This window comes from Delphinus delphis, chromosome 3 (assembly GCF_949987515.2).
Source record: "Delphinus delphis chromosome 3, mDelDel1.2, whole genome shotgun sequence".
NCBI classification, from domain to species: Eukaryota; Metazoa; Chordata; class Mammalia; order Artiodactyla; family Delphinidae; genus Delphinus; species Delphinus delphis.
Window position 1 is genome coordinate 12615713 of NC_082685.1, and position 26536 is coordinate 12642248.

Sequence of the window (26536 nt, forward strand, 5' to 3'; positions counted from 1 at the left end):
AGATCCTGCACGCCTCAACAAGATACAGAGTGCTGCAACTAGGACCCGATGCAGCCAAACAAATAAATTAATAAATAAATATTAAAAAAAAAAAAGACTAAAGAAGACAAAGCAAAGCCATTTCCCTCACCAGGGTGGAAGCCAAGGGCCTAAGTGATGGTGTGGGACCCAGCATAGCTGCCCAGCCAACGCGGCGAGCGTGACCCACCTCCGGGCCTTGCACTTTGCTGCAGGCTCCCTCACCTGTGTGTGTCACCTGAGGGGAGAAGCGCCCTCACCAACCTCTCCTCCCAAGCCCAGCTGCCCCACTGATTTGCTACACATCTCGTACAAGAACAAGCAACAGGGAGCATGATTTCACTTAGGGAAGTGAGGTTATAACCAGACACCCGAAGAAAGTGCTGACATGTGGGGCAGGGGGAGCTGGGAATGCTGTTGTCCTGGCCCCTAGACGGGTGTTTGACTTTTGAAACTCTGTGCTTCTGTTGCATGGATAAAAATGAAAAGTGTGTTAAACACAAGGCTTAAAGCGAACTAAATGCATCCTCTCATGTTGATCCTTCTCAAAACGCTAGTAAAAGTATAGAGGCTACAGAACATTCCGAAGGTGGGAATTAAGAGAGGAGCCACAATTGACTGCCTGGTCCATGGAAGGCAAACACAAAGCCCAGCCAGATTTACCTGTAGAACCTCGCATAGGCACTGAGTGCACCAGGTCCCACTGGGCTGGGCTGAAGATGGCAGTGGACTATGGAGGCCTCTGGTGTGGAAGCTGTTTGGGAAGTTCAGGTACCTGTGTCCCTCCCACAGTACCACTAGGCAGCCAGAAGGAGGGAAGCCAGGCTTGGTAGGGGGTGTGGTGGCAAATGGGGTTAAGTGAGTACACATAAAGCTAAATGGAGAGAGCCACTATCCCTTACCCTGTGTGCAGATTACAGAATCTTCCAGGCATGAGACTGAAGACTCCTGGGGAATCCAAATGGCCAAAGAAGAAAGAGCTAAAGACACTGGCACATGGAGTTCTCATCAGCCGCCAGTTGAGCTGTGTCCCCCCACCCAGTGCTTCCTGAGTACCACATGGTCCATCCCGACTGACGTCCCCAAAGGGACAAGTGTGTCCCTTTGTGCACAGGATCTCTCTGGAAGGAGACACAAGAAGCTGGTAATGGGAGACATCCCGCAAAGGGAACTGGGAGGTAGACCTACTTTTCATGGTAAACTCTGTGCAGTTTGCACTTTCTAGCCAATCATTTAACAGTCCAAACAGCAATTACATTAAAAAAAAAGTTTATTCAAAAATCTGTCGATGGGGCTTCCCTGGTAGTGCAGTGGTTAAGAATCCGCCTGCCAACACAGGGGACACGGGTTTGAGCCCTGGTCCGGGAAGATCCCACATGCCGCGGAGCAACTAAGCCTGTGTGCCACAACTACTGAGCCTGCGTGCTGCAACTACTGAAGCCCACGTGCCGCAACTACTGAAGCCCACGTGCCTAGAGCCCGCGCACCGCAACGAAGAGTAGCCCCCACTTGCTGCAACTAGGGAAAGCCCACGCGAAGCAACGAAGACCCAACACAGCCAAAAATAAATAAATTAAATAAATTAATTAAAAAAAAAATCTGTCGAAATAACTTCAACCCTGTTTTTGGTTCATGGGGGGTGAGGGCCAGAGCCGAAGAAGAGACATGGGCAGGAGAAAAAGTCATTTTAATTTTTATTAAATATACTCTCTTGTCACAAATCTTTAAAATATATAAACATTATATATAAACAAAGTGTCTTCATGGCGTCAAAATGTAACTCCAAATCAGGCCAGGCAATCAGTGAGAGGGGTGACTGCCGAGGGTGCAGGTCCGACTGTGTGCAGGGCTGGGGGGGTCGGGGGCGATGCTGCCGAGGCTCGCTTGGCTGGGAGCCACCTTGGGGAGGCAAACTGGGGCCAGCAACCCTGGGGCACCCTCCCCTCTCCTGCCCAGCCTGCAGCTCAGAGGAGGGTGCTGCCTAACCATCTATTTGGTCTCACCCACCTGGGGTGGACCGCCAGTCCCTGCTGTTCTCGCCTGGGGGCCCTCACGTTCCCATCCTGTCTCCCTGTGAGGGACGCCCCTGCCTCTCCTGAGCACTGGGCAAGGCTGGGGGAGAAGGTGGGTCGGATGCTTACCCAACAGGACAGCCATCACAGGCTGCTTGGGCCCCCGGGAATGAGAGTCTGGGGACAAGACTGGGGCTGGCTGGTGGAAACATGCAGGAAGGACAGAAAGAGGGGTCTTCACACCCACGGGACTAAGGCAAGAAAAACAGAAACAGGACAGAACAAAGGGAGGAAATGAAAATCACAACTGGAAATGCATGTGTGGCAACAAAGATACCCTCTCAGACCCTTTCACACATCATGGCTACTGAGCCCACTGTGAAAACCGACCCTCTGGTGGTCCTGGTCCTGGAACCAGATTGGACTGGTCAGGGTTTACTGTGTCTAGACCCAGGGCCAGCCAAATTGCAAAACCAAACCAAAAAAAACCAAACTCCAAATGTCATTAGGAAACAGGTGTTTCCAAGTCCCTGTGATTCCCGGTGGGCCCTGGGGGGCCTCCTCTGTGAGACCAGATCTCTGGGGTACCCTGACTCTTCCAAGCTTCCTGCCCCCAGGCCAGATGCTGTCTCGGGCTCTCACTTTGGGAGAATCAAGGCGGCCAGCTGCCTCCATGTGCTCCGTTCACGGGAAATCAGACAACCCCACGGGCCTTAAATTGCCCCATGTCCCAGCCAAATAACTGCCCAGGTGGGGAGCCAGGGATGTGCCAGATGCCATGGGTCCCCCCCACGAGCCCCCATGCCTATGGGCAGAGGGTCAGGGCCTGAGGCCCAGCCTCCATTAGTGCAGCCAGTGGGGCGGGGATGAGAGCTTCCTGGCAACCCAGGCAGATGCTTCAGGCTGGGGCTCAGACCCAAAATCCATGGCAATTCCTCAAACCCTGTTGCCCGGAGGAGGCGTGACCCTCCGGAGAACATTACAAACTGGGGCGTGGGGGGGCGCAACAGAGGGGAAGACCCAATCCCAGGGGCCCGGGATAGAGTCTGGGATCGGGGTAACACTCTTAGGAGAAGGCTGTGCCCAAGCTGTAGACTGGGACAGACAAGGAGTTGTGTTACGGGGGAAGTGGTGAAGGCAGGAAAGGCGGGTCAGGCAGGGCGGGGCGAGAGGCTGCATTTGTAGCCACAGCTGAGCAGGAGGCTGGTCTCATGGGGACAGGGCAGGAGGCCAGGCCTCAGCCCCACACTCTCTGGGGCTGCCCCCACTACGGACATAGACTCGGAACAACAAGGGGCAGGCGGGGTCTGGCTCTGAGCCCAGGGGGGACCAGGTCACTAGAACCAGGGGCCTGTCCAAGGACACAGAGCGCACCAGGAAGCAGTGCTGGCCCCTCATCACTCAGGGCGTTCACGGTAATACCTCCCGGGGCAGCCCCGGCCCTGCTGAGGCGGGAAGAGGAGAGCACAGGAGCTCCGGCCCCCCGGTCCCAACAATGCACTTCGAGGGCCACTGGCTTTCCCCTCAGACCTGTGCGCACTGAGCCCAGGCCCCCCAGCTTGTTCCACAAGGCGCATCCGCGCACCTCCTGGGTGGAACCCAGCGCACCCTTGCTCGCTGGGCTCAGAAACAGAAGGGGTCAGCGGTCCACCGCGAACTGAAGCTCGAGAGCAGCCGACCCCACTGGCCCCTAGCTCTGCAGGTGCCGCAGCAGGATCTGCATGAGGTCAAAGGTGGTGAAGCTGATGCCCACAGCGATGGGACCCTTGAGCCAGTTCATGCTCAGGCCTTTGTAGAGGCCGCGCACCACGCCCTCCTCCCGCATGATGGTGTGCATCGTGCGCGCGATGGAGGTGCGCTGGTGGCCCGTGACGCCGGCCGTCTGCATGCGCCGCCGCACCACGTCCAGCGGGTAGGAGGCCGACTGCCCGATGAGGCCCGCGCAGGCCCCGAAGATCATGCGCTCAAAGGGGTAGGGCTGCAGGCGGCCACTGTACTCTGCAGGGGAGGGGGGGAGGGGCTGTGAGGGCGATGGGAGGGGGCGCACACCCGTGCACCCCTGCGCCCCGCGCTCACGTGCGCCGGCAGTGTCACAGCTGCATTTCAGGACCTGACCGGCTCTCCTGGGCCTTCCCACCCAGGCCATAGCTTCCCTACTTCCTCACCTACTGGTCCCTCGTTTTCAATCAAATTTGAGAGATAAAAGATTTTTACAAGACAGAAAAGCACAAAGAATCATATAACCAAGTCCTAAGACCAAGAACGAGCTCACACCCAGTCACTCTTGTTTCTCATCTAGTAAAGAAAAAACATCACTCAGTGGGAAGCAGCCGCATAGCACAGGGAGATCAGCTCGGTGCTGTGTGTCCACCTAGAGGGGTGGGATAGGGAGGGTGGGAGGGAGACGCGAGAGGGAGGGGATATGGGGATGTGTGTATACTTATCGCTGATTCACTTTGTTATACAGCAGAAACTAACACACCATTGTAAAGCAATTATACTCCAATAAAGATGTTAAAAAAAAAAAAAAAAAAAAAAAAAAAAAAGGCTTCCCTGGTGGTGCAGTGGTCGAGCGTCCGCCTGCCGATGCAGGGGACGCGGGTTCGTGCCCCGGTCCAGGAAGATCCCACATGCCTTGGAGCGGCTGGGCCCCTGAGCCATGGCCGCTGAGCCTGTGCGTCCGGAGCCTGTGCTCCGCAACAGGAGAAGCACAACAGTGAGAGGCCCGCGTACTGCAAAAAAAAAAAAAAAAACTGGAAAAAAAGAAAACATCACTCATGTCTGGAACCCTCTCCACAGCCCAGCCTGCCTGACAGGCACCCTCCCCTGGGTGCTGTGAGGGCAGGTGGGCTGGAGGGAGGAAGGGGCAGCAAGGGATCACAGGGGTTCTTTAAAAATGTGTTGTAAATTGGAAACTAGGAATTAAAAACAGGGAGATGTCCTACTCACTCAGCAGATTGGCAAAACATTAAAGAACCTGCCAGCACCACCAGGGGTGAGAAGGGGGCAGGGCGCCAGGGCAAGAGCAGTTACTGGAAGAGCAGAGGATGGAGAGTAAAACCAAAAAAACGGGGTCTCACACCCACACAAGGAGAGGAGCTCTTGATGTCAGCTGATCACAGAAAACCCACAAATGGCCTCACGGCGCCCCAATGGGGGACTTCCCCCCTCCACTGCTAAAAGGATGGGTCAGAGCTGCACTACCCAGAAGTGTACGAGGTGACTGCTCACTTGCTTCCCATAACCAGGAAACAGCACAAGGCTTGTTCCCGCTACACAAAAGCGCAGGTAGAAGGGTTTCCAACAGAGTTGAGGGGTGGAGCCCCACCCCTAATAAGGAGGCTCAGGGGAGTGGGGCTGGGGGTTCTGGACAAGGGATCTCAGCTTTACCTGGACCGTTTTCCTTCTTTAACAAAAAACATCCTGGAGCAAATAAGGCAGTTTGTTAATGACGGATCGGACCAGGAGGGGGGAAGTTATGGGTGGGGTTACAATGTTCTTTGTACTTTTCTAGTTTCTCAAAATTACCAAAACACACGAGGGCACTTCCCCTCCGTCTAGGTTTCACCCGTAGGCTTGTGTGCGCACCAGGGGCCTCCAGCCCTCTGGGTGACACTCTGGACTTCACAAGGTTGCTCTCAAAATGAGGCATTAAAGGTCAGGAGTCCAGCTTCCCCGGGGCTGGCCTGATATGTGTCTTCTCATCCAGACCCTGGGCCCCCGGCCTGCCCCTCCCAGGGGACTCTTAGTGCCCCTCTGCCTCCACCCGCCTCCAGCTCTGTGTGACCCGCGGAGGTGCTGCCCGGGCTCCACACTCCTGACCTCTGTGCAGGCTCTTGAGTGTCTCGTAGGTGAAGAAGCTCAGGCCGGCGTAGGGAATGACCCCCAGCACGGTGGGAATGAATCCGTGGTAGAGGGTCTTCAGCCCCTCTTCTCGGGAGATACGGATGAAGACGTGAAAGATGTTGCTATACCTGCAGGACAGAGCAGGGGGCGGGGGGAGGCCTCAGTTCGCTAATTCTCGCCTCTTCCCACGTCAGCGGGGACAGGCCTGGATGCTGACCGACAGAACCTCACAGAAGTTCTGGCATTCGAGGGGGCCATGCACGCCCAAGGCCATAGCCACCTTCACCACTGGGATCACGCCGCTGTGCTCAGCGCTTGGCTGGGTCTGCCTCCACATGAACACTGCGGGTTGGATGGGAGCAGAAACTGATCCCCAAGCTAAGAGACCCAATTACGGCCTTTCTGGAACAGCTGTGGAGCCGCACACCTGGCCCGCCCTGCGGTACCGGGGGAGGGGGAGGTAGCAGAGCCTCAGCCCAGCTCTGTCTGCAGCTGGATGTGGAGGCCCAGACCCAAACCCCAGGGGCCCAAGGGAGGGAGCCCACCCGGGGACCCCACTAGACACAGAGCCCCCGCTGCTGGTGAAAACGTCGCTGTGCGTGTAGGACTCACATTTCCTTTGGGGTCACGGCCATCCGTGCCCTGACCAGGTCCAGGGGGTAGGTCAGCGAAGCGGCCGTCGTTCCAGCCAGTGCACCAGCGAGGAGGCGGGGCCAAGGGGGCAGGGCTCTGAAAGAGGGTCGGGGAGAAGGTCAGAGGCCAACGCCCCGGGTGCCTACAGGTCTGGGGGCGGGGAGGGATGGAGGAACGGCACTGGCTGCAAGGAAGCCAGCCGAGTTGAAGCGGGCGGCGCGGGGGAGAGTCTCTGGGTGGATGCCATTTTGAAGTTGCCCTGGCTGCCTCGCCTTTCCCCCTCCTCGTACGAATGAATGAACAACGAGCACCTTCCCTACCCGCTCTGGGGCACAGGTAGGATCAGTGGCCGTCCTGGGACTTAGGTTCTGAGGGGAGACCGGATAAACAAGAGAAGTTCTGAAACGCTGAGCAGGTGGAAGACAGGATAACAGGGTGATGTAATCGCGCTGAGAGGGTTTTTTTTTGGGGGGGGGGGGGCGGGAGGGAGGGCTCACTCTCCGCGGAAGCCGTAGTAGCTGCCCAGTAGGCGCTTGTACTCCTCGTGCGCGCTGAACTGGATGGCGGCGTAGGGCACCACGCGCACCATGGTGGCCGAGTTTCCGCGCCACAGGCTGAGGAAGCCTTCGTTGAGGTAGGTGAAGTAGAGGACCCGGAAGGCCTCCTGGGGGGAGGGCAGGGGAAAGGGGCAATGTCAGTGCCCTCCGGCTCTGCCTGAGCAGTGCCTTTGCTGGCAGAGCGCTGGACCTCCCTGCCCACCTTACGTGGCCCAGCCCTGCGCCTGGGGGGAGCCATCGTCCCCCTCCCCCGCATTCTCTGGGCTCTGCGCTAGGACCCCCGCACGCCCAGCCCCAGTCCTCCGGCCCTGGGAACTGGAAAGCGAGCCAGAGGGACCCAGGCTTGCAGAGCAGGCTCAGAGCCCCACAGAGGGTGTTTGTTGGCGTCTGGTAGTCTAGCTTTTTAAAATATTCTTCTTTTCCTTTATTAAGAAGGTAGCACCTGCTCCGTGTTTAAAAATAAATCAAATATGACAACTGTGACTTTAGACTGTCAAGTCCTCTCACCACTACCCCAAGGATGCAGGGGGGGGGGTCTCCCGTCAATTCCCAGGGTGGGCTGTGTCCAGGCAGAGCTCAGGGTGCAGATGGGTGGCCTTGGCCCTGGTGCCTGGCAAGGGAGGCCTTGGTCACCCGGCGGCCCTGGAGCTGGCCTGGGGCGGGGGTGGGGGAGAACCAATGGGAAAAAGCACCTTGAAAAACGCTTCCCCAACCTCTACCGCCCTCCTCCTCTGCTGCTGCCAGCCCAGCAGGGTGGAGCTGAAGGGCCTAGAGCAGGGGCTCCTTGACCTAGTGGCTCACCTTGGCAGAAAATCTTTTTGAGGACACTGGAAAAAAACAAAACAAAACACAACAGAGAGTGTGAGATATGAAGGATGGGACCCTCCCCCCAGTCTGCATGACCCCCTCCGCAGGGGTCTGGTCTGAGCATGGGGAGTGAGAGCCTCCCCTGGGAATGCCTCCCCCCCAACCCCTACAAGGGCTGAGGTGGGGGCCTCCACAGCAGAGTCAGCCTCCTCCCAGGAGCCTCGTCACCGCCCCTGGCCCACGTCCAGGCCCCTCTGCACACCGGCTTCTCCCCAGGAAGGGGAGCCCAGCTGCCACCTGACCCCGAGGACAGTGAGGATCTCTGTAGGGGCCTGTGGGAGGACGCACCCCTCCGGGGTTGACACCCAGCAGTCCCTACCCCTGCTGGACCCCACTTCTGCCAGACCCCTTTGGGGGAGGCATCCCAGCCACCAGCCATGTGGGGGTCAGCCAAGGGGCTCTGGCTCCTGCAGGACAAGGCCACGGGGGTGTCTGACATCTGCGGCCTGCCCTCTCTTCTCCACAGCCTGGCCCAGGCAGCCCTAGTGCCCACTCTCCCGCTCTCCAGGGCTGCCTGGCTCACGCCCCCCCCCCCCCCCCATCCTCCGCTTCCCAAGCGTCGGCTGTGTTCCCAGGATAGCCTTGCGCTCCCGTCTGTGTGGACGTATGCACACCACCTGCCTTCGGAGTTACACCCAAGCTCCCTGTAGGGCGCTACGCTGAGCATCTGTTCCAGGAACAACACAGCTGCCTGGGTATGCGTGTGTGTGTGTGTGTGTGTGTGTGTGTGTGTGTGTGTGTGCGTGTATGTGTGTGTATGTGTGTGTGTGTGGTGGGGAAGGGACGTGTGCTCAGCTGCATGCCCGTCCTTTCCCACGTCAGCTCACTCCTCCACCCCCTCCTCCTCAGGGAGGAGGTTGATATCAATGCTCCTGTTATATGGATGAGGAAACTGAGGCCCAGCAGTCCTCTCCTCCCAAACAGCTGAGGGGTGGGGGTCCCAGGTTGTGACCGTCCTCCTTCCCAGCACCCCTCAGGCACTGGCCACCATTTGCAGGACAGAAAGGCCTCATCTTCAGGGGACCCTGTGCCTGCTCAACCCTAAGAAGGGAGGGAGATGGATTCTTGAACTGTGTCCTCCCCAGCGATATAGCCATGTCCTCACCCCCCGCACCTGTGAACACGACCTTAACTGGAAACAGAGTCTTTGCAGATATAATTAAACTGAGGTCACACTAGAGGAGGGTGGGCCCTAATCCAGTGACATGGGTCCTTATAAGAGGAGAGGACCCAGGCACAGAGGGGAAGGCAGAGACTGGGGGGAAGCGGCCACAAGCCAAGGATGCCTGGAGCCACCAGAAGCTGGAAGAGGCAAGGAAAGGTCCACCCTCAGGGCCCCAGCAGGAACCAATCCTAGAGACACCTTGAATTTGGACTTTTGGCCTCCAGAAAGTGGGAGAATAAATTCCTGTTCTTCTAAGCTGCCTGGTTTGTGGTACTTTGTGACGTCAGTCCTAAACACTAACAGACTTTCTAAGTGGATTCTACAGAGGCATTTTAAAAACCGCTTTGCAGAGCGGTCTGGGGGGCCGTGGAGGGGGAGGAGGGTTGCTTGGCAGCTTCTCTATCGCAGGGGATAGATGGACAGGCAGCGTTTACCTTGGAAGATTATTTTGGTTCGGTCCAGGGGAGCTACCGCCGTTTTGGCAAGAGCGCCAGCCAGGGCCCCTGACAGGAGGGAGCTAAGAACTTGCCTGTGATCACTCTGCAAGAAAACACACGAACACGCAGTCTGTCATCAGAGAGGGAGAGGAGGCGTCTGTTCTGCTCGGGAAAGTTTCCTGAGCGTCTACCTTCTCCCCCTGGTCCAGGGCTGACAGACACACAGTGGCCAGAGTGACACAGCCCTGCTAGGCCCTAAGCATGCTGGGCATGGGCTGAGCCATGGTGGGTCCAGCAGCCACAAAGCCTGGTGGGACACAGTGAAAACCTCCTGGGCCACAGGGACCAACCACATGAGAGGTCATGCACTGGCTGGGCTGTCCCGTGAGGTTCCAAGTTCTCGGAGATGGCCTACGACGGGACGAACTCCAAACATAAGCGTCACCCCTGACCTGTCCTACCTTCAAGCCTTGGTTCCACCCACCACCTGTGTGTGAGGGAGTCTCCCACTGCAGTGTTTCAGGGGGAAGGTTCCTGGTGGTCTGGGGAGTGGGTGGGGCATATTAGGCAAGCAGACCCTGACTGTTCAGCGTGTCTCCTTTCCACAACTTTCTATCAGGACTTCAGGGGCTGGCTGGCATCTGTGGCTCTTCATCCAGCCAAGGCAAGGGCGATGGTGACAGATGTGGCTGACCAGCACTGTGCACTCCTGTGGCCAGCCTCAGAGCCAGTGCTTTCCCAAGTCTTCCTGTGGCTCCCCGAGCCCCGGCTCCAACAGCCCTCCTTCCCTAGAGGCCCAGGGAGACCTGAGTTGTCACACAGGAAGCCACCTGCTCATCGGGTTGGAGTCTCCATCCCCGCTGCTGACTCAGCCACAGAACTTTCTGGAAGTGCTCTTCTGGACACGCCCCACATGTCCTCACTCTGCAGCGCGCAAGGCTGGTGAGGAGCAGGTAGCTCAGTGATCCCGGGAATCTGTGAAGTCTGCTCGGACCAGGCGCCCTCAGGGGACTAGAGACACGTGGAGCGGGGCTGGGGCATGTACAGGCCTTCCCCACTCCCCTCACGGGGCTGCCAGTCCCCGGGGGGAGCCAGACATGAACTAACCCTTCAGACAAATGTGTGAGCAATCACCAATCTGGGAGGGGCTATGAGGAGGGGGCTCGGGGCTCCAGGAGAATGCGGGGTGAGGGGTAAGGAACCGAGGTGGAAGGATGAGGCACACCTAACTGCAGGGCTTGTGTGTATGTGTGTGTGCGCATGTGTGTGTGACACTCTTAGAGGGGGAGGAACGCAACGCTCAGAGGCCCCAGTGAGAAGGAGTGCGGGGCCCTGGGGGACCACAAGGAGGGTAGGGTGGCTGACACAGGGAAAGGGACGGGCACAGGGAAGAGAGAAGAGACGAAAGGTGGCTGGGGCTGGACCCCACAGAGTGTGGAGGCCTGACAAGGAGGCTGGTCTTTGCCTAAAGAGAAATGGAGAAGTGTGGAAGGTGAACAGGCTATTTTAACTGGAACCAGAGAAGAGGCAGCTCCTGTGAAACCCAGGATGGAGATGGCAGAGGATGGGACCAGGGGAGGCTGCGAGAGGGGCGGGATGAAGGGGCATTTGGGGGTACAACTGGTAGCCTGGGTCCGAGTGGGCATGGTGGAGTCCAGGGCTACGCCCCAAGTTTGCTCAGCTCAGCAGGTGGCTCAGGGGGAAGGGCTGGGTCTGTCCACACTCCTGGCCTGAGTCTGGGCTCGGTGCTCCCTTCACCAGCCCAGCTGACCTCTCCCTAAAAGAACAGAGTCCCGCAGCAGTGTTTTCCCCTCTCAGTTTCTGAGGCCAAGCTTCACCAGGGGGTTCCATCTTCTTGCTTCACAGAGGCCTGTCACGGGGGACCCCTGCCTTTTCTGGGTCACACAGCAAGGTTCTCGTCCTTTGGTCCTATTGGCTTTGAGGGTTGTGGACATCTGATGCCAGAAGGCTCAGCGGTGTTCCTGGCACCAGCTCCGAGGCCCTGTGCCTCAGTTTCCTCTCTGTGAATCAATGTGGTGACAGCTGACCTCGAGCCACCGTGAGCAAAGGGAATGCCCTAAGGGGAGTCTACGTGCTTTGTGGGCACCAGAAGTGGAGCCGATGTGTACCTTCCATCTCCTTCACCAGGTTACTTCCTGCGCAACTTGTGGTGCTTACAATCACAAAGCGAGCTCTGCACATGGGGAACACACATCCTTAAACCCTAGCTCTCAGTGTGGCGCTCCAGGGACATGCTGTGAGCCCACTTCACATGCTTAGTGGAGGAGGCTGCTGCTGCCTTCGGCAGACGCTCCCACTGACTTCTTTTTTTTTTTAAAGAGGCATCGGGGCAGCACATAGCTTATTTATTTATTTATTTATGGCTGCGTTGGGTCTTCACTGCTGTGCGCGGGCATTCTCTAGTTGATGACAGTGGGGGCTACTTGTCATTGTGGTGTGCGTGCTTCTCACTGTGGTGGCTTCTCTTGTTGCAGAGCACGGGCCCCAGAGCGCGCAGGCTTCAGTAGCTGTGGCACGTGGGCTCAGTAGTTGTGGAGCACGGGCTTAGTTGCTCTGCAACATGTGGGATCTTCCCGGATCAGGGCTCGAACCCGTGTCCCCTGCATTGGCAGGTGGATCCTTAACCACTGCGCCACCGGGGAAGTTCCCACTGACCTTTTTTTTTTAAAAAAAAATTTTATTTTTTTGGCTATGTTGGGTCTTTGTTGCTGCACATGGGCTTTCTCTCATTGCAGCGAGTGGGGGCTACTCTTCATTGCAGTGCACGGGCTTCTCACTGCGGTGGCTTCTCTTGTTGCAGAGCACGGGCTCTAGGTATGTGGGCTCAGCAGTTGTGGCACACAGGCTTAGTTGATCTGCGGCATGTGAGATCTTCCTGGCCCAGGGCTCGAACCCGTGTCGCCTGCGCTGGCAGGCGGATTCTTAACCACTGCGCCACCAGGGAAGCCCCCCCAACTGATTCTTAAATGACCACAGCTGGCTTATTCTTTAAAGAGCTTGGCCGGCATAGGCATCACTGAATGGTCAAAGTCTCCATACCCGTCATATGGAGAGATCCTGCAAATGAAAAAGGAGGCAGGCAGCCCGACGGAGAGGAAACAGGTGATCCACAGATGGGATCCACACCAGTGGTGAACATCACAAGAAGATGCCTGGCTCCTTAACTAAAGAAATGGGACTTTGCAGAGGGAGCTCCCTGCACTGGGCTGGCCAAGCAGGCCAAGACTGACGTGGGTTGTGCCAGCCAGCGCAGAGGAAAACCGGCGCTGTGCGTGTCCCAGTGCACGTCAGGCACGGGGGCCTTTGCTGGGCGTGTCCGCTTGGCGGGATCCATCGGGCCAGTGGAGGGAAAGCCACATCTCCCTCACACTCTGACGCGAAGTTCACTCAACTGTGAGGGATGGGTGCCTGCTCTGGGGCTTGCCCCCACCCCCAGGATGGTGACGGTGGCCCCGAGAACCAGTCCTCCTGCCCACCTGGCGTTCCACAGGGAGACCTGGAATTTGGGGAAAGGTCAGGAGGGCCAGAGGATGATGCTGCTTCAGGCTTTGAGCCCATGGACTTTGAGAACTGCCTGCGGGTGCCTGAGCCAGCCTGGCAGTGAAGGTGGGTTGGTTAGTCCATGTTCTAGGTTCAGCTGGGAGAACTTCTACTGGCTTCTATGGTGAACAAGCACAGGGCTGATCCAATTTCTTCTCTTTTTTCTTTTTCTTAAATATTTACTTATTTATTTATTTGGTCACGCCGGGTCTTAGTTGCAGCGGGTAGGCTCCTGCAGGTGCAGCTTACGGGCTACTTAGTTGCAGCACATGGGCTCCTTAGTTGTGGCATGTGAACTCTTAGTTGCAGCATGCATGTGGGACCTAGTCCCCTGAACAGAGATCGAACCTGGGTCCCCTGCATTGGGAGCGCACGGAGTCTTCACCACCATGCCACCAGGGAAGTCCCTGATCCAATTTCTTTATGAGGGAATAAGGCTTTTGTCTTCAGTTGAAGGGCGTAATCGGAGATGAATTTCAGAGCTGAGGGTAAACTCCTCCCTGGAGCGAGGAGTTCCCCTGCAGCCCACCCCACCTTTGGCTAATTCTTCTGCGTTGGCAAATCTGAGTGAGAAAAGGGGCTCAAGGACACCTTCGACATCCTAGCCAAATTTGAGCGAGGTTTTGGCTTCTTGCCAAGTGGTAGGGCAGCTGGATCCACAGCACAAATGGGGCTATAAAAATGGAATAGGAGGCGGCCTGCATCACTCCCCGGCCTCGCCCTCAGCGTGTTCAGGGGTGATTTGTAATGGGGTGCGAGTACAGGAGAGGGACTGGGTGAGAATGCCCAATGGGGGGGGCCAGGGTACTTGCCTTTGAAGACACATGAGCGGGCAGGATGGGCTCAGCATCCTCACGCAAACGCACCACGCCTTCCTTCACACCATTACCCATTCCAGGCCTGCTCAGGACGGCGGGAGACTCAGTCCTGGGGAGCAAGAAGGGACGAGGTGAGAATCTGGCCTCCTCCACCAGCCTGGGGCCTCTGATTCATCCTCAAGTGGCCCGATGCCAGCATTGCCTCAGTGGCACGCTTCTCCTAACCTGGCTTCTGTCTCTCTGCAGGATAAAGACACCCGAACCTACATCTGGATGTCAGTCCCCTGACCTGACTGCTTAATCATTTACAAAAGCTCTTCTCATCAGCTCTTTTATTTCATCCTCACAAATGGGCCTCTGAGTCCTCTGTTTTTTACCCTAGTACCAACTGCCCAGATTGGCTCAGAGAGGTTAAGCTGGCAGCAAGGTCACACAGCAGGAGGCAGGGGCGTGGCAGGGTGTAGGGTGTGGAGGCTGGAGGGCTCCACCTGCCCTGGAGCCCAATGCCCTCTGGGCTTATGCCAGCTTGGACCTGAGACTCCGTCCACAGAAATACTTTTAGAAAATTAATCTTTGTCCTACTGTGTGGCTGCCTGCCCTTTGCGGGCAAGTTATAGTAAAGTGTCCTAATACTTGAGGATTCCTCCCTGGAAACCTGTAAGCAGATAAGTTAGGGGGTCCCCGGAGAAAGAGAACCAGGAATGGCTCTCTTGACATAAGAGAAGCCATTTTGGCCCAAGCCATTTTGTGAGCTAAGCCTGGCAGCAATGCTTGCCTTTGAACAGGTCTCGGTAATTAATGATCTAAAGCGAACAAAGGAATGCAGGAACAGAGAAAAGGCAGTTAGACAGTAGTGCAGAGTCCTAGTTCCTCCTCAAGGGATAGACATAATAATAAACATATCTTTGAGTTCTCTGGGAACTAAGGCCCCCACCCAGGTGGAGGGTGGAATGATGTTGACCCTCTTGACTTCAATCAACTAAAGCTTGGACTCTGTGGACCTTTGCCCCAATTCTATGCTGAAGTCTCCTCTGTTCAAGCCCCTTCATGAATATGCATGTACCCTGAGCTTAAAACTTCCCCAATTTTGCTGTTCGGGGAGACACTGCTTTGGGAAAGGTCCCCGGTGTTCCCCTTACTTGCTGAAAGTCATAATAAATCCTTCCTTTTCCCCTCCCCATCTTTGGCTTGGTTGTCTCTATTGGCTTGACACCACCAAGAGATGAACCCAGTTTTCAGGTAACACAGGCTCGTGTCCAAATTTCCTCTTATGAAAGAATGTCTTTTCCTCTTGTAAGGACACCAGTCCTATTGGATCGGGGTCCACCCTAACAACCTCAAGTAATACATCCTTCCTTCTCCCCATCTTTGACTTAGTTGTGTCTATTTGCTTGACACCCACCACAACGTGAACCCAGTTTTTGGATAACAAACCTACCTTTAACCTCCTAGTGCAGGCACACTCAAAGCTCAGCCAACCACATGGAGGGGACCAGGAGGAAAAAAGGATGAAGGACTGGTGTCACGGAGATGCCATTGGGCACCGGTATGCTTGGAGGTATCCCTTGCTTTAAAATCACCCAATGAATCAACATGCTTTCCTGTAAAATGATGCAAACGAGGCAGATGCCCCCCTGAGCCAGCTCTGGAAGCCCCTCCTGCCCTCCAGGTCCTCCCAGGCACCCGCTGGTACGAAACATCCTAGGAAGCACAAGCAGGATTCTGTTCCAGGTGGCCTCTGCCGCTGTTTCCTACCTAAAATGGTCCCTGGCTCGGGGATGAACAGCTGCTTCTAAGACGGGGCCAGAAACTCAACGATGAGCCTGGACCACCCTGAGGTGTCAGGCAGGAACCAAAGTCAATGGGACTGTGAAAATGGGACACAAAGGCAAATCAAAGAGCTCCTCGTGGCCAAAGCAGGAATGCTGAGCAACAAAATCAATAAAGCAGTGTTGGGTTTTTTTTGTTTGTTTTTTTGTTTTTGGCTGCACCAAGGCATGAGGGATCTCAGTTCCCCAACCAGGGATCGAACCCGTGCCCCCTGCAGTGGAAGCACGTAGTCTTAACCACTGGACCACCAGGGAAGTCCCAGAAGTGTTGGATTATAACCCAAAGTGTAAGATAAATAGCCGAGAGTCCACATGGATATAAATAAATGATTGAATAAATAAATAAATGAGGGAGAAGAGACAAATCTCCCAGGCAGAAGAATCCCAAATAAATTACGCAGATGCTCAGTGCTGGAGGAAGGGAAGCGTAAGCACGACCCCTTAGGTGTGGGCCACGTGGCAACTTCCTTCCAAAGGGCACAGCACAGAAAGGGGGGAAGGGAGTAACCTTACAGTGAGGATACCTGACAGACGCCACCTCAGCCACGTGATCAAGGTCAACACCACAGTGATAAGTCACACTGATGGCGCGTGCCCAGGACACGTGTGTGTGTGTGTGTGTGTGTGTGTGTGTGTGTGACGAGAAAGGCACTTCCCCTCTGTGGTCCTCTGCTCCAAAGCCCAGTCCAACCATGAGAAAAACACCAGACAAATCCCAACCAAGGGCCAAGGGCCATAGAACACCTGACCAGTTCTCATCAAAACCGTCAAGGTCGTCGAAACCAAGAAAGTCTGAGAAACTATCTTAGCCCAGAGAAGCCTAAAGAGATGTGACGACTAAAGGTAATGTGAGGATCCTGGGACAGAAAAAGCACATTAGGGAAACACTAAGGAAATGTGAATAAACAATGGACTTCAGTTAATAATAATGGATCAGTATTTGTACATCAGTTGTGACAAATGTACCATACCAAAGGAAGATGTTATTAATACGGGAAACTGGGTGTGTGCGGTGGAGGGGAACTCTGTATTACTTTTGCAATTTTTCTATAAACCTAAAACTGCTCACAGACAAACAAACAAACAAAGAGAAACTAGGCCTTAGGGATCTTTTCCAGCCAGTGGCTGGGGTGTCAGTCTGTGGAGGACACCGTGACTCTATCACCCTCCATGCGTCCGGCTGCTGCTCAGTGGCACCCCCCAACACTCTGGACCCCGGGGGACTGTCCTCACACCTGGGCACCCGGATGCAGACGGTGCAGTCTTTGTTTCTTCTGGCTGCGCTTCGCAGCATGTGGGATCTTAGTTCCCCGACCAGGGACCGAACCCGTGCCCCCTGCAGTGGAAGTGCGGAGTCCTAACCACTGGACCGCTGGGGAATTCCCAGTGCGGCCTTTCTTAGGGCTGGGTCAGGCGTGGTGAATGTGGACACGTTCTGCAAAACTGCCCTCCTGAGAAAGGATCCAGCCCTTTAGTCCCGGCCTCATACAGTCTAGAGTCTGAGCACTTGCCTCCCTCCCTCCCCTGGCCCCGGCCCAGGGCCTGCCCTGGGAGCTCTGCAGAGGGCTCAGACAGAGCCTCGGTGTGGTGGATGCAAACAGAAACAAAGGCACCACACAAACCAGTGCAGACCTACAAAAGCATGTCACTGCAGGTGACAGAGCGCCAAGGCTGAGTCCCAGGAAGGCACCTGCAGGGGGCTGAATGGTGGCCCCCCCCACCCCCGCCCCAAGACATGTCTCCCTGGAATCTGTGAATGTGGCATTATTTGAAAAAAGCCTTCACAGATGTAATTAAGGTAAAGATCTAGAGATCCTTACCCTGGATGAGGGTAGGTCCTAACAACATGACAAGTGATCTGATAAGAGACAGGAGAACAGATACAGGCAGGGAGGCCGTGTTTAGACAGTGGCAGAAATTGGAATGATACACACAAGCCACAAGCCAAGGAACACAAAAAGCATAAAAGCTGGAAGAGACAAGGAGGAATCTTCCCCTAGAGCCTTAGAAGTGGCTCTACAGGAGGATTAATTTGGGATTTCTGACCTCCACAACTGTGAGAGAATAAACTTCTGTTGTCTCAAGACAGTTGGTGGCGAAAGGAATCTAAGATCCTTTCTGGAGGAGAAGCTGGGGTGCCTCAGGCCCCCCAACCCCAAGCAGAAGGGGCAGCCAGAGTCTGCAAGCTGCTTCCCTCGGGGCCCGGTGCCTCCAGGAAGCTCTCCAGGATTGCAGGGCGGAGAGAAGCAGATTCCTGTCCTGGGGCAGTGGTGGGGTTGGGGGTGGGGGAGTTCTCAAGTTTTTGCCTCTTAGGCCAAAGGCTATTTTCCTAGGAAGTAAAGAGCTCTTTGCCCTTTCATAAACAAAAACAAAAAAACTCAAGACAAAGGCAAAGAAACAGCAGGGTCACTGGGAAGGAAAAAAAATAACTTAAAAACATGACAGGTACCAGACTGCACTCATAATGAGAAAAGTGCGTTTAACCTTTGGTAGGGGGCTGTTGGCATGTGTGGGGACAGTAATGCAACTGGTAGATGAGACTGAGGCAGATTGCGGGGAGCATCTCTCTGCAGGTGATTTAGCAGACACCTTGGAATGTGTGCTGTGCCCCCAGACAGGTGAGCATGAAGCCTCATGGGCCAGTAAGGCCACAGCCAGGTGCTGGTCCCAGTGAAGGTATGAAGGTCTGGATGGGAAGCTATGGGGGAGCGAGGAGAGGGGGACAGGGAGAGTGTGTGACCTAAGCCCTCACAGGAGGATGCCACCCAGCCTGTCACTAATGAGTGAACCTACCTGAACCCAGGTGGGAGGCTGTCCCGATGCAAAGACTGGAAGCAGACCAGGTGTTTATAGAGTGCTGTCAACAGTGATGGGGGGCTTCCCTGGTGGCTCAGTGGTTAAGAATCTGCCTGCCAGTGCAGGGGACACGGGTTCGAGCCCTGGTCCGGGAAGATCCCACATGCTGCAGAGCAACTAAGCCCGTGCGCCACAACTACTGAGCCCGCACTCTAGAGCCCATGAGCCACAACTACTGAGCCCGTGAGCCACAACTAATGAGCCCGTGAGCTGCAACTACTGAAGCCCGTGTGCCTAGAGCCCGTGATCCGCAACAAAGAGAAACCACCGCAATGAGAAGCCCGCGCACCGCAACGAAGAGTAGCCCTCGCTCGCCGCAACTAGAGAAAGCCCGCAAGCAGCAATGAAGACCCAACGCAGCCCAAAAATAAATAAATAAATAAATTTATTAAAAAAAACCCCAAAAAACAGTGATGGGGACTCTCCATACAGGGGAGGAGATAAGGGCACGGAGGGAGCCTGACTGTGGATGTACGTACTTTCCAGCAGTTGGCATTTTGCCTCCCGCCACTCACCTCTTCAAGAACAGAGGACACAACCCACGTGTGGCTGACCCAACCCCCGCTGTGCCCTTCCCAGGTCAGAGCCCCTCCCCCTGCACTCAGGCACCCCTGCCATGCCCCCTACTGGCTTCCTTCCCCCAAACTGCCACAAGGTTCTGAATTTACCCCCCAACCTGCCCCGAGGCCTCCCTCACTGAAATGGGGTTCCCACTGCCCACACAGCAGTGGACACAACTGTCCATACTCAGGACAGTTGCCAGGCTCCCTCTGCCACCAGCGTGGGGTCACTGTGCCTGGGACTTCTCCGCGCCCAGCCCCCCAGGTCGGGCCCCCTTATCTGTGCCCAAGAACATGGGCTCTTTTGAGTGTTGTCTGGAGTCCATCATTGGTCAGATGGTGACCAACAGCCCACGTGGCTGAGGGTGAGGCCCAGAGTATATGGAGGGTGGCCTCAGCTGGCGATTGAAACTCTTGAGGCCGGAGCCCCCTCCCTCCCGACTTCCTCCAGCCCCTGCGGCCCCTGCTGCCTCCCTCTCTCCAGGGCAAGAGGCCTGGGCTCTGCACCAAGGCAGGCAACTGGGCCAGATGGTTTCTCCACATTCTTTTGTTTCTATTGTACCTTGTCCCTTCTGTTGTTGCCAGTAATACCGAAATTTTTTTTTAATTTTATTTATTTATTTATTTTTTATTATTATTTTTTGGCTGCGTTGGGTCTTCGTTGCGGCGTGGGCTTTCTCTAGTTGAGGTGAGCGGGGGCTGCTTTTCGCTGCAGTGCGCAGGCTTCTCATTGCGGTGACTTCTCTTGTTGCAAAGCACAGGCTCTAGGCGTGTGGGCTTCAGTAGTTGTGGCACGAGGGCTCAGTAGTTGTGGCTCGTGGGCTGTAGCGCACAGGCTCAGTAGTTGTGGTGCACGGGCTTGGTTGCTCCGCGGCATGTGGGATCTTCCTGGACCGGAGCTCGAACCTGTGGCCCCTGCATTAGCAGGCGGATTCTTAACCACTGCGCCACTGGGGAAGTCCCTCTTGTTCTGTTTTTGTTTTTTTACCCGGCTCTGCCCCGACCCTGCTGGCCTTGTCTTGTCTGAAATAGCAGAGGCTGCTGGATAAGCACCTTCTTCAATAACGCCCTGCCAAGAATTCTGGCTTCACAGCTGTAGGGGTTACGTGAGGTCTTCCGAAGTTCATGTCCACCCAGGACCTCAGGAAGTGACTTTATTTGGAATAGGGTCTTTCAGGTATTATTAGTTAAGGATATCAAGATGAGATCACCTTGGGGACTTCCCTAGTGGTCCAGTGGCTAAGACTCCATGCTCCCAATGCAGGAGGCCCGCGTTCGATCCCTGGTCAGGGAATTAGATCCCACAACTAATCCCACAATTAGCCACAACTAAAAGACCCTGCATGCTTCAACAAAGATCCCATGTGCTGCAACTAAGACCCTGTGCAGCCAAAATAAACAAACAAACAAACAAACAAATTAATTAATTAAAAAGATGAGATCAGGGCTTCCCTAGTGGCGCAGTGGCCGATGCAGGGGACGTGGGTTCATGCCCTGGTCCGGGAAGATCCCACATGCCACGGAGCAGCTAGGCCTGTAAGCCATGGCTGCTGAGCCTGCGCGTCCGGAGCCTGTGCTCCGCAACGGGAGAGGCCACAACAGTGAGAGGCCCGTGTACCGCAAAATAAACAAATAAATAAATAAATAAAAAAAGATGAGATCATCTTGGATTTGGTGGACCCTAAATCCAATGATGGGTGTCCTTATAAGAGGTCTCACACACACACACACAGGGAAGAAGTCCATGTGAAGATGGAGGTGGAGATGAGGGTGATGTGGCCAACAAGCCAAGGAACTCAAGGACTGCCTCTGTCAGCCACCAGAGATGGGGAAAGATTCCCAGTAGGAACCAACACTGCTGTCTTAGTCAGTTCTGGCTGCTGTGGCAAAACACCACAGGCTGGGTGGCTTATAAACAACAGAAATGTATTTCTCACGGTTCCAGAGGCTGGGAAGTCTAAGGTCAAGGTGCCAGCAGCTTTGGTGTCTGTTCAGAATGCTCTTCCTGATTCACAGATGGTGATCTCTCTGTGTCCTCACATAGCACAAGGAGCAAGGGGGTTCTCGTGGGCCTCCTTTATAAAGCCATTAATCCCATTCATGAGGGCTACACCCTCATAACCGAATCATCTCCCAAAACCCCACCTCCTAATACCATCACACTGGGGATTAAGTTTCAACATATGAATTTTAGGGGAGACGCAAGCATTGAGTCTATAGCACCGGCCGACACCTTGATTTTGGACTTCTGAACTCCACAACAGGGACAGAATAAACTTCTGCTGTTTTAAGCCACCAGCCTGAGGTTATTTGTTATGGAAGCCCCAGGAAACTAATACAGCAAGAGTCTGAGACCAAGGCCCCCAAAGTGTGTACTGTCCCTCGGCTAGTGACCTGCCCATGACCCCGAGGTCACTGCACCTCTCTCTGGACCTCACAGGTTGCCCAGCTGGCAGAACTTCAACAGAAAACCTGGCTTCTCCTGATCTTTGTTGAGACCCTGGAACCCAAGCACTCAGCTGCAGCAAAAGGTATTCAGTGAAGAAAACAAATGTTGACAAGCATATTTTAAAAATAGCACAGGGACCAGGGAGGGGCCCCTGGGGGAACATTCTACTTCTTAAACTGGGTGGTGGTTTCGTTATTCTTTCTACCGTCTTTCTTTTCATGCACACATTACATACTTGTATTATTAAGAAGTATTTCACACTTAAAATAAAAAATACAATGCATTTTTAAAAGAGCTGGCTTGCAAAACCCAAACAAGCTAATAGCTCTGATCATCTCAATATTCCTCTAATGTCTAACTGTCAAAATAGAAGAACCAAAAAACGGGATGACACATGGGAAAAGGCCTGCCCTCAGTCGGATGACGCCCTCCACCTGGCACCAATAGTGGGAAATCACTGACAACTCAAGAAAATCTCAAGACAACTTCTCAAATAGATTTAACATCTGACTTGTCTCAATCTCATCTGACACCTTCCTTCTTTTGCCGGATCCCGGTGCTTAAAAAAAAAAACAAAATACAGAGCAACAGCCAACTTCTCAGACCTCCCCTCCTGGGACTCCAGGTGATACCTGCATCTCCTTCTCTAGAAGGACCGCCTTCCCTCCACCCCAACCCCCAAGGTTTCCTTCAGAGCTCTGCAGAGGAGGGACTCAAATATTTCTTGGACTGAGCTTTAGACTCTGGAAGAGAAACAGAAATCTAATGTTTAATCACCACTCCCATGGGCCAGAACACCTCAGAGACAAGATAAGAAGACTGGAGAGAGCAGAACACTTGATAATAACCGTCCTGGCTGCTGGGGGAGGAAACAGGCATTCCAACTTCACAGCTGAGAGAATACTGATGACAGCACAGCCTCCACAGAGGAACATTAACCATTTAAATGGACATGCGCTTTGGCCTGGCCACTCCTAGGAAGTTGCTGCAGTTGGATGTCAAACTCCATGAAGACAGAGAGGTTTCCACGCGTCTGTGCACTGCTGGAGCCCCACACACGTTTACTACATATTTGCTCATGCAAAATTCTATCTATCCATTGCAGCTCGGTTTGTAAAAGCGAAACACCAGCAACAACTTAAACAGCCATCAGTAAGGGACTTGTTTTAAAATCACTTACCCTTTTGGTAAAATTTGATAGAAATTTACCAGTGGTTTAAAAGGGGTGGTGAGGGGGAATATGCACATCTTCCCCACAACCATAGACTATCTCTGGAAGGGAACATTATCATACAGGAGAAACTATTAACAATGAGGGCCTCCAGAGGGGGATGGGGAACCAGCATGGGGAGACCTGCCTGTTTTTTACTGTTATGCCCTTTTGTACTGTTTGATTTTATTTATTTTTTTACCATGTACATCAATGACCTTGTCAAGGTTTATTCATATATTCGCACGTGTGTGTGTATATATATAATATATGCACGTACATACGTATATATAAAATGTGTGCATGTGTATATATGTACATATATATATGCATATACCTACACATACACACACATTTTAAACGACTCCTTTTGAATTTGGACAGAAAACCCCAATGGCTTCAGTTTCCACTGAAGCCGAAGGTGACAAGACCCTCCAGAACATTCCAGCACCATCTTTGCAGGGAGAGACAGGAGAGGGATAAGAAGTACTATGCAAGCGTTACAGGAAACGGCATGTTATTGCTTTTTTAACACTAAAGCCACCAGCCTCTTTCCATACTGCACACTTGCAAATCACCCTCCAGGGAACTTGAAAAGTTCCAGAAAAATCTTTATCCCCAGCACCATGCCAGGCTCCAGTTTTGCAGTTTGTGTCTAAGCAGCTGAAACATTAGCTCTCTCACTCTGAAGAGTGTTGCCTTACTCTCTCGGTTTATCAGCTTTAAGTCTCCAGGAACTCTCCCGGGTCAGTGAGGGGCCTCAGTCTGTAAGAGCTGGGCCAGAGGGTGGAAGCCCAGCAAACCCCACCACCCCAGGCGACCCTACCAGCTGGGCCTGCGGCACCCTAGGTGTTGAAGCCCAGCTGCCACAGGGCCCCCGTCTCCACCAGCCCCAGGGCTCTGAGACACGTGTTCAGAAAGCGACCAGGGGCCGCCCCTTCCAGCTCAGCCTTTCCCGACCCAGTCAAAGACAGGACTCCTGAGGAACAGCTGCAGGGAGGGGTCCCCTCCCCTCCCCTCCCCTCCTCTCCCCTGCCAACCCCTCAGAGATAAACACAACAGATGGGCAAAAGTGGAGGAGGTCCGCAGAGAAGGGTCAGCAGCAATGCTCAGGAAGGGGTGGGCAATGCCACCCCAATTCAAATCGCTTTAGGTTTATTGCTGGTAAAATGGAGATAATTCCGGTTTTGTCTGGCCCATGGGATTATTCTAAGCCCGGAAATCACTTTAGAGACTGTGATAAGTGAAAAGATAACATCTGGGTGCGCTTTTCCTTGGGGGTGGGGGTGGAGGTTGTAATGATTCTGAGATAGCAAGGCTTGGGTGAATGTTGGAAAACCTGGATTACGGAGGGGGCACAAACACAGGTGAATGTGGAAAAAAGTACGGGTGGGTGCACAGACTGGGGATGTTCGAGTCAGAGGGGGTTGCCAGGGGTACTGGGCAGGCATGTGCATGTGTGGAGGGAGTACCTGAGGGCACTGACCCAGATTACTTAAGGTGGGGGGCAGTGAGAGGGGCCCAGACTTGGCTGTGAGAAAAGCCAGCGAGGGGATAGGAACAAGCACAGATGTGAGTGGGGGACGGTGAGTCTGGGGTCACAGGCTCAGGTGTTGGGTGTGGAGGTGCAGGCCCAGGTGTGGTGGCGCGGGGACCGGGTGTGTGTGTGTGAGGATGCCCTGTGGTGTGGGGCTGTCATCGTGGGGAAGTCTCAAGCGACGTGTCGGTGGGTGTTCATGAGCGGGGGCGCGGTGTCAGGTGTGTGAAGGGGAATGTAAGTGCGGGCACAGAGTCAGATGCGTGTAGGGGTGCAGAGTTAACTGTGCGAGGCGCCTGGGGGCGCGGCCCCAGGGGTGTGGGGGATGTCAGCGAGGCGGACAGTCTCAGGTGTATGAGGGGAGATGTCAAAGAGAAAGGATGTGGTGTCAGGTATGTGTGGGCTGACGGAGAGAGGCTCCGATCCGGCTGTGGGAGCCCCAAGGGGGCACCAGACTAGCGGTGTTGGGGGCGGGGGGGGGAGGCTTTAACCTCTCCCAGTCCCCGCGATGCTGCTGTCACGCCCCGCCTCGTCCGCCCCCGCCCCGGGCCCATGACAGCAATGGGCCTCGCCCTAGGTCGGCCCGAGGGGCGCGGGCCCCCTCGACGCCTGCGCCGCCCCGCGCCCCGCGTGCCCCCTCACCGACTGGGACGTGTCGCTGCCGCCGCTGCCGCCGCCGCCGCCTCCAGCCGCCACAGCCCCGCCTCGCGCACCCTCCGCGCGCGCCGCGGGAGGGGTCCACGCCGTACTCCGATTGGCTGCGTGCTGGCCAACCATCTCTGGAGACAGCTGAGATTGGTAGATATGAAGCGGACGGGCAGCTCCTGAAGCCAATCATTGAGGAGAAGAGGCGGGGCTATCGGGAGACACAGTGGGTCCCCAGGGTGGTCCTGCTGGGCGCGAGGTGCTGGGAGGCTAGGGCCTGGAGGCGGGCGAAGATTGGAGCTTTGGAAGAAGACGGGCATCCCTGGTGACCAATCGCTGCGGAGTAAGGGCGGGGCTCCGAAGAAGCTGGCGCTACTGGCGCAAGAGGAACGGAGGGCGTAGCCCGGAGAGCGACGGAGATTGGCTACGATGCGAAAGACGGGCAGGGCCGGCGGCCAATCGTAGGGGCCGTGCGCCCTGGCCAAGACTTGGAGCAAACGAGGTGCAGAGTTTGGCCGTGAGCGCGGTGGCCGGAGGTGGCCTCGGGGGTCACGTGCAGGGTCCCCTGAGGCTGTGGCGAAGTCAGACCCTCGGGCCACCCAACGCAGAAGCAGGACCTCCAACTTGGGCCCTGAGCTTGGCCATCACGGCTGAAAGACTCGTGGATAATTCTTCATCTCCTCACTACCCGCTGTTCCCCTGCAAATGATACGGAGAGGGCAGAGACTCGCTGGAGGTCACTCAGCTGCAGCTCCGGGTAGTGCGAAGACGTGGAAATAGGTGGAATCCTACTCACGCACTTTGTGATTTTCTGGAAATGTTTGACTTCTCCGAGTTCAAGCTTTCTCCTCCACAGGATCAAATGACCTCCCTGTCGGAACCACCTCCCTGCTAAGCCTTTGGTGCATTAACCGAATCCTAACCACAAGCCCATGAGGTCAAAGAGACCACTGGCCCCACTTCACAGAAATCAGAGCACAGAGAGGTCAAGTTCCTTGCCCCTTGTCACACTGCAGTTCAGCAGGCCCAAAGTAGCCTGCTTTTTGGAAAAGGGGTAAGGCAGTGTCAGACCACAGCCACTGGGGCCCTGAGTGACTAGGGTTTGAATTCTTGTCCAGCCACTGTCTGACTGCATAACCTTGAGCAAGGCATTTATGAGCCTCAGTTTCCTCACGGGACAATGATTCCTACACCTTCATCTTTCCTTTCTGGGGCTTCACCCCTGGGAGAATTTATATTCCAGCCCTCACCTTGACCTTCTGGTGAAAGCCTTTGACCCTCTGCAGGTCACATCTGGCCTGTGAGCCCCAGCTTTTCTGTGAGGTGCGGGGTCATGGGATTCTTTGCAGATAGGGAGGCAGCTGCTGTCCAGTGCTAGGCTGTGTCATTGGCACCTCCCCCAAGCCTACCCTCTTCTCTGACTCACCAAGTGCTAGGGCAGAGAGGATTACATATGTTCCCAGATACTGGCTCTTATTTCCTCTAGATGTGGGCTGGGGTTGGTGGAGATCAAGTTCAGAACCAGGGAATCCTGAG

General features: G+C 55.0%; 1 protein-coding gene across 2 annotated transcripts; it reads right to left on the reverse strand.

The window, feature by feature from the left end:
- Positions 1–1288: 1288 nt before the first annotated feature.
- On the reverse strand, positions 1289–25090 carry SLC25A42 (solute carrier family 25 member 42). 2 transcript variants are annotated; one of them, XM_060008000.2, is made up of 8 exons: positions 24998–25090; positions 13909–14023; positions 9533–9638; positions 7868–7893; positions 7007–7173; positions 6489–6605; positions 5853–6004; positions 1289–4028 (listed from the first exon to the last, which is right to left on the reverse strand). In XM_060008000.2, the coding sequence occupies exons 2-8, from the start codon at positions 13987–13989 to the stop codon at positions 3721–3723; spliced, it is 957 nt and encodes a 318-aa protein (XP_059863983.1). In that variant the 5' UTR covers positions 13990–14023; positions 24998–25090; the 3' UTR covers positions 1289–3720. The 2 variants fall into 2 exon arrangements, with proteins under 2 accessions (XP_059863983.1, XP_059863982.1); XM_060007999.1 differs by lacking the exon at positions 24998–25090 and adding an exon at positions 15353–15766.
- Between the last annotated feature and the right edge of the window lie 1446 nt (positions 25091–26536).

Coding starts and splice junctions, on each gene's coding strand:
- SLC25A42 (XM_060008000.2), bottom strand. CDS start 13,989: ATGGGTAATGGTGTGAAGGAAGGCGTGGTGCGTTTGCGTGAGGATGCT. Junction 7,894..9,532: donor AACCAAAATAATCTTCCAAG/GTAAACGCTGCC, acceptor GTTTTTTTCCAG/TGTCCTCAAAAAGATTTTCT. Junction 4,029..5,852: donor ACTCAAGAGCCTGCACAGAG/GTCAGGAGTGTG, acceptor CCTCCCCTGCAG/AGTACAGTGGCCGCCTGCAG.